Genomic DNA, 6,920 nt, shown 5'->3' on the forward strand with positions numbered 1-6,920 from the left:
TTGTGCATTTCACTTACAATACTAAAACCTTAAGCTTATACTATCCAAGCATGTAGTATGAGTATGTATTGTATCATTGTGCCAGTTATGCACACTTTGACATTCCATTTCTATATTACATGAAGGCTGAAATGGAGCTTGTGTCCTGCTAGTCTCGAATACTTTCAACAGCGAAACACTGCCACCTTTCGGCTTGATTCACAGACCTCCCCATTATAATTGCAAAACTTTTTTTTTTTTTTTGCTACATTTGTCCTTCATAGAGACGTTGAGTTCTTGTGATCTTAGTTAATTTCTCCATTAAAAAAATAGTATTAATTACTAAAGAAACATATTTTTCTGACAAATGTGAGTGCATAGCCAAGCAACTTTAAAAGTATACTCCATTAAGCCACATACTGTTTTATCTACTTTCCCTTTTTATCCCACAGCTCTTTTTTCTTAGCAGTTTTGATACACATATATACTGTATCACATAATATCTTACACTGCATTTCTTTCCAGTGAAAACTTGGTAATGCATTCTTTGAACATCTGAGTTTTGAAAACTGATTATAGGAATAACAATAACGCATTATTAAAATTTCATGTTCCTTGCTCATATGTATACATAGAGTATTCTAGATTAAATATTAAATACTGATAGCTCAACGTTTATCTAAGCATGTATGGAAATGTATGCGAAATCACTTACACCAATGACACAATGTCCCCACGCTGTACATCATAATTTCGAATGCTCCAGTGGTTTAAGAGCACTACATCAGATGCTTGTCTTCCACCAGGATTCAAAGAAGGCTGAGAGAGAGGAAGAAAAAAATGCTTCAGATCTACATTTCCTCTATGAGTCTTCAACCTAACTCATTCCATCAACAGGTGAAAGCCATTAAATCAGTAAAAACATACCCACTTACTATAAAAGGACCACGTATTCTGGGAAATATATTTCTTTATTAAATGCCATGTTAAATGTCATTGATTTATTACAAACTGTAGTTCACATCTTTCAGTGCACTACTGCATGCAAATTAAGTTATGCAGGATACATACTTATGACAAGCCTGATGAAAAGAAGTGATTGTCTTTACTGCATATCATTTAATATTAAAACCAAAGGAAAACCAAAACCACTAATTCCCAGAAAAAGCAAGTTTTCCACAGACATCTTACTGCTTATACAAGCATAACAAACCAAAAGTAAAACATGTACTTGTAACAATACTAATCTCAGCACCCTTTGCAAAGGGAAAAACCAAACCCTACAGCATATACTGACACTACCACTAAACGTGGGCCTTGCATAACAGGATACATGATATATTTAGTTAAACAGCAAACAAGGCTGGTTATGGACTAAAGGGCAAATTTCTAGTCAAGTAAGTCTGATCAAAGCCGATCACCTTAACGTTCAGAAATATGGTCCAAGTCTAAGGTATAAATATATTAACACTCATTGTTATTTTATCTACTAGCGTCTATGCATTGCAAGAGCCAGAAAAATGAAAACCAGAAGCTAATTACTGAATATTTGATTATTAATTTTTAATCAGGATTTTCCTGGATTATTTTCCACCTTCACAGCATCTCCCACCAAAGGATAGTATCTTTACTTACAAATTATTTACACACAAATTCAGAAACGATTTGCGGTTATACTCAGTTTACCGAATGCAGGTGCGTATGGACCAGAAGCTAACAATGATACTAAATACAAGGCAAAGGGGTTGATCTCACAAAGCAGGAATCATACATATGGTATATTCTCACAAAGCAAACTGCTTGGTACTCAAAGCACCTCGAGTACTTAAAGGGCAGAAAGAGGCAGTCAAAACAAATGGAAATTCTAAATCCATTGCTCCAAAAGATAACATATTTTGCAGCTGATACTTAGAAGGGATTTACAGGAGTGTTCACACACATTTCCTCTCAACTAAATCTGTATCAACTTCATCTTACAGAAAAATACACCAGGTAGCTATAGTATTGCCCTTCCTGCATTATCCCATTGACTCATACTGTTTTCTGTATTTAAACAAAGGAAATGCTTTAGAGTTTAAATACTTCTAGATATTGAATAACCTTTTTAATTTAAAACACTCTAAATTTATTACCATATTGCTTGTTGTTTTTAAGAATACATTGATCATGTGGTTTTGACATACAGAGTGGATCTCCAACTCATTACGCATCAGAATTATGTTTCAGAGAAATATGGAAATTTAGAGTATATTTTTTTTCTTTTCTATAGAACAACATGACATATTAAAAATACCCAGACAAAAACACCATTTTGGTAGAAGAGTAAGGAAAACTAGAATGAGACAACTTTCGTTTTACATCAGCAAGTCTTTCTCTAATGTAAATAACATAAATTGTGATTCCACAACAAGAAGTATGGAAAGTATTTAATGCCATATGTTCAGAGACAACTTAGTCCCCGTGACATTTTCACCAGCAGTAAGGTCTCTGGTAGGGCAAAACAAAAATAAAGCTTCTGTAAGAGCAGTCAACAAACAGGCTCACAACAGCTCTTTATTTTTATAAGAAACAAAAAAATACAGGGGACTCTTCCTCCCTCTAGCTTGCAACATTATATATTGTTTGCCCAAGTTCGTGGCATAATAGCCTGATACAAATGAGACACATAGTTCTTAATCTAGAACTGTGGTGTCCAAGTCACAAAACATTCACTCTTTCCAATTACTAACTGATCTAACACTAAAAGCATGCAAATTGAGATCCTGAGCCATATGATGAAGCCTCACAGGACATGAGGTTCCATAAGCAGAAGGGTAAAAGCATGCCCTTTTACTATAAATAATGATTAACTTGATAGTTGTTATGCTGCTAGTGAATACCAGAAGGTCACAACCTATTTGCTTATAGCTTGGAGAGCAGAAAGAACATCCACATGAGCACACAGGCTTAGGTACAGTAATCCTAATAATAAAGTCAGGAGAAACTGCCACAGAATAATTACAACTGCTATTATGCATAATGGAATAGAACGTTCAATAATGTTTGCTGCTGTGACAAGTGTGCTTCGTCAGAGATCGCTGGTCAGGCTACTTGCTATAATCCTTGGCATTAAATTGTTTGCAATAGAACTTGCATACAAAGTTGCTCTTAACACTGTCATCTTCCATCTCACTTGAAAACAGTCCATTTGATTTAATGAATTCACAAATTTATATAGCCATTAGGGGGGGGTCCCTTTTCCTCATCATTATGTAAAAAGAGTTCATAATACCAGAGAAGCAATGAAACTCAATAGAAAAGAAAAACATAAATGGGTATCAAGATGTCCATATGACAATTAAAAACTGTTAAAATTATAAACTGCAATAGGTCACTGTTATTCCCTATAGGTTAGAGTCAGCACAAGTGAAAGAATTATGTGTCCCTGCTCATGGCAGAGGGGTTGGAACTAGATGATCTTAAGGTCTTTTCCAACCCAAACCATTCTATGATTCTATGACAGGTGGCACTGCAGAAAACAAGATCAGCTTGAGACAATGAAATGCATGAAGTCTGTCTTAATTGATTGGGAATAAATCAGAAAATTTGTATCCTCATTAGAACATTCAGTGTGCTTGCCAGGGTCTCAAAAAGTGTTACCATTGTCAGTAACTATGAAGTAGCAGTAAGGTTGGTCCAAAACAAAAGGAGAAAGTGAGGGAGGAGAGAGAGCACACAACAGAGAACAAGAGTAGGAGAGGGAGCATGACAGAGATTTATTCCTTGCTTCTTGTCAGAACTTTTAATTTCAGGCTCAGCAGGAGCCAAAATGATGAGTACACAAAGCCAGCTAGACATTTTAGAGGTCTATTACAAACAAATTCTTGGGAATCATACCATGATATCTTCAAATTGAGACAATAAGGTATCATTGGAAGCATGCAATTGATGGATGTATGACTACATGCTGACTGAACTCCACTCTTCCTCATACCTGCAGCTTTCAGACACATTCAACATAGATCACTCCAGAGAAAAGAGTAAGTAAATGGAAATGCAACGTGATGACCAGTACTACTTCAAGCTATTCTGCAAGAGAGGGATATATTCCTTATAATTATGTCCCTGTCAGACTTAGTTAGGTGTCTAATAAATCTCGGCAAGGATATCAGTACCTTATTAAAGCACTGGGAAGGAGGTTTTTTTTTGTAGTCTGAAAAATATCTATATTCATAGAAGTTTAAAACAAACTTCTATTTCAGTACTGCAGTCCAAAATAAAACCAGAGAGAGAATTTTACAGACACTGAGATGTCAGAGAAGTTAGAAACGTCAGCTTTCAAGCTAGCCATACTTCAATCAACAGAAGGAACGTTTAGCAGACAAACACATCAAGGGAAAAGCTTAGATTTTAATCACCCAGTGACTATATATTGCTTTCTCTAGCCACTACAGAGAGTGCATATCCTTCATCAGGTTGAGTAACTCTGACCAAATAACTCTAGTGTTTTGCAAATCTTCCACGGATAAACAACATTTAACTATATGCCATTCAAGAGAGTAGAGGTGCAACACTCCAGAACAGTACCAGAGCACTCTGTAACACTTGAGACTTAAGACTTCAAAGGAAATCTAAAACTGCAGTCTTGACCAGAGGGGCTTAAGAGACTTGTGGAGTAGGAAAATCTAGAAAATTTCCTTCCAGCTACTAAGGTAAAACTAGCCAAACAAGAATGGACGATAGCACACCACCATTTCAGAGACGGAAAAGATCAAACAATGAAAGGCAATGGGGCACACTAAAAAAAGCAACCCCACAAAAATTAAATGCTCCAGTCACGCTCACTAGTAGAAAACAAACACACACAAAAAAAAACAAAAACCAAAAAAACCCAGACAAACATAAAATCCAAGATGCATCTGCATCTTCAGTATTGTATGTGGCTCTAGATCCCAACAGAGGCAAAAAAGGGCAAGAGAGAGAATGGCGAAGTTGTATCTGTCTAGCTGATTTCGTACTATCTAAATGCTGATATGTATTTTGGTTTCTCCTGTCTGAAGATAGTAAAAAAGAGTATGAAACCATTTTCTCCAATTCCCCACTCCTCTCCTCCTTTCTAGAGCAAATTTGTGGTGCTCCAACTGTAAACCCTGAAATTCTACCATTGATTGGTCATCAATGATATTCAGAATAACATTCATGAAGAGGGGAAAGGTAACTTTCTGTTACAACTAATTTCTGGTCTTGGATTGTAGAATTACTGAGTATAATCATTTTACTTGTGTCCCTGTTGAGGTGAGACCTGCCTTCTAGACCAGCTGAGGTTTCTCGACAGAGGTTAAACACCAGATTAGACACTGTTACAAAAGGCACAAAATGGCACCTTGACATTCCCTCTTCCCCACCGCACGCTTTTTACAGCATTAAACACACCTCAGCCAAGCCCATGTTCTAGCCTAAGTTTTGTCTGCGTAAATGCCACACAATTCAAACTCCAGCAGCTGGTCTTGACTGCTGCGGAGCCTCTCCTTAAGGTTCTGAGCTTACTTAAATAATCAGAAAAGAGGGGTTGGCAACCAAGAATCAAATCCTTAGTCTCTGCTAATTGGAATGTTGCAACATCGGAACAAAATAAATTATAGCTATCAGTGGTGATGCAAGCATATGATTTAAGATGCAAAGTAACAACACAAAAATTGGCTAACTGCATCACAACATGAATTTTTCAAGTCCAAATAACAGAGGAAACAAAGTAGCTGTTTACTATCATTATTTATATTATTTGTGTCCCTGCTCATGGCAGGGGGGTTGGAACTAGATGATCTTAAGGTCCTTTCCAACCCAAACCATTCTATGATTCTATGATTGTATCATGAGTATTTATCTTCGAAATGTTACACAGCCTATTTATTTTCTTACACTCTATAAACATTCAAAATAACCAAAGTAAAAACAGTGAATGGATACTGATGTCCCGATAAAGCACAGGCGTTAAAATTAGGTTCATGTCATTTTCAGTACTCTTTACTGAAATGGTGCCATAATTGTTCATTAATAGGAGCAATATAGCAAGAATCAATTTTGCCTTACAATTACTAAATGACTGCTAAATGACTAGGAAGATACCAAAATAAAAAAATAATAAAATCTTTATCACTACTTACAGATATATTTTCCTTTTACTGAGAGAGAATTTTGGTAAGTTTTGTTCTCAAAACCTTTTCACATCATGAAAGTATGTGTTTAACAAAGTCAAAATGAAACTATTCCATAATACAATGTGGTCATTTAATAACAATGGAGAAAAAGGTTTCTTTTCCACTTCGCTGTTATCAGTAGACAGTGACTTTTTAATTTCCGCACAGACAAAAGACACTTCCAGCAATACCTGCATTGATGCTCCTTCCACCCTTGCTACACAGGCAACTCTATCCAGGAAAGTCACCGTTATGGGAACAGCAACAAAGAAACCTTTAAAAAAGGCTTTGATGTATCTCTTCCCCAACCCTTGAGCCACCGCCATAATCTGAAAAATACAAAGGAAGAAAAAAACCCAAAACTTGTTATAAAACAAATTTTGAGTAACAATATTGTAGCAATCCAACAAGGAGCAATTAAGAATTATATTAACTGTTACATTCTCCCAATATACACTGGGGGGGAGGGGAGGGGGAGGGACGACACGGGAAAATGAATTTGCACATAAAAATGAAACAGAACAGAAATCTTCATCAGATTTTCTTGATACTTGACATTTACCCTTTAGCTAATTTGGCCATTTCTTGTGATCCTGTGCTAGCAGAAGTACTTGATAAAAATGACTCAGTGATAACAGTTCAGCTAAGCAAGAAGTGAACTGATATAACCAGACAAAATCTAATCATGCAGTTCGGGGGTTGGAGGGATTAAAAAAAATCAACTAGATTGAAATACCCAATTACAGAGCATTCATATCAGTGTGT

The 6,920-nt window shown here is 36.1% G+C and overlaps 1 protein-coding gene across 1 annotated transcript; it reads right to left on the reverse strand.

The window, feature by feature from the left end:
* Positions 1–690: 690 nt before the first annotated feature.
* Positions 691–6,481, reverse strand: IMMP2L (IMP2 inner mitochondrial membrane peptidase-like (S. cerevisiae)). The gene is made up of 2 exons (XM_010024022.1): positions 6,347–6,481; positions 691–798 (listed from the first exon to the last, which is right to left on the reverse strand). Exons 1-2 carry the CDS (start codon positions 6,479–6,481, stop codon positions 691–693), a joined length of 243 nt encoding a protein of 80 aa, XP_010022324.1.
* Positions 6,482–6,920: the final 439 nt, after the last annotated feature.

Source organism: Nestor notabilis, unplaced genomic scaffold, assembly GCF_000696875.1.
Source record: "Nestor notabilis isolate BGI_N333 unplaced genomic scaffold, ASM69687v1 scaffold12861, whole genome shotgun sequence".
Classification (NCBI taxonomy): Eukaryota; Metazoa; Chordata; class Aves; order Psittaciformes; family Psittacidae; genus Nestor; species Nestor notabilis.

Bases quoted from the DNA above. Each gene is read 5' to 3' on its own strand.
- IMMP2L (XM_010024022.1), bottom strand. From the start codon at position 6,481: ATGGCGGTGGCTCAAGGGTTGGGGAAGAGATACATCAAAGCCTTTTTT. The intron at 799-6,346 runs GTATTGCTGGAA...CCTCTCTCTCAG, and splicing joins TGGAAGGAGCATCAATGCAG to CCTTCTTTGAATCCTGGTGG.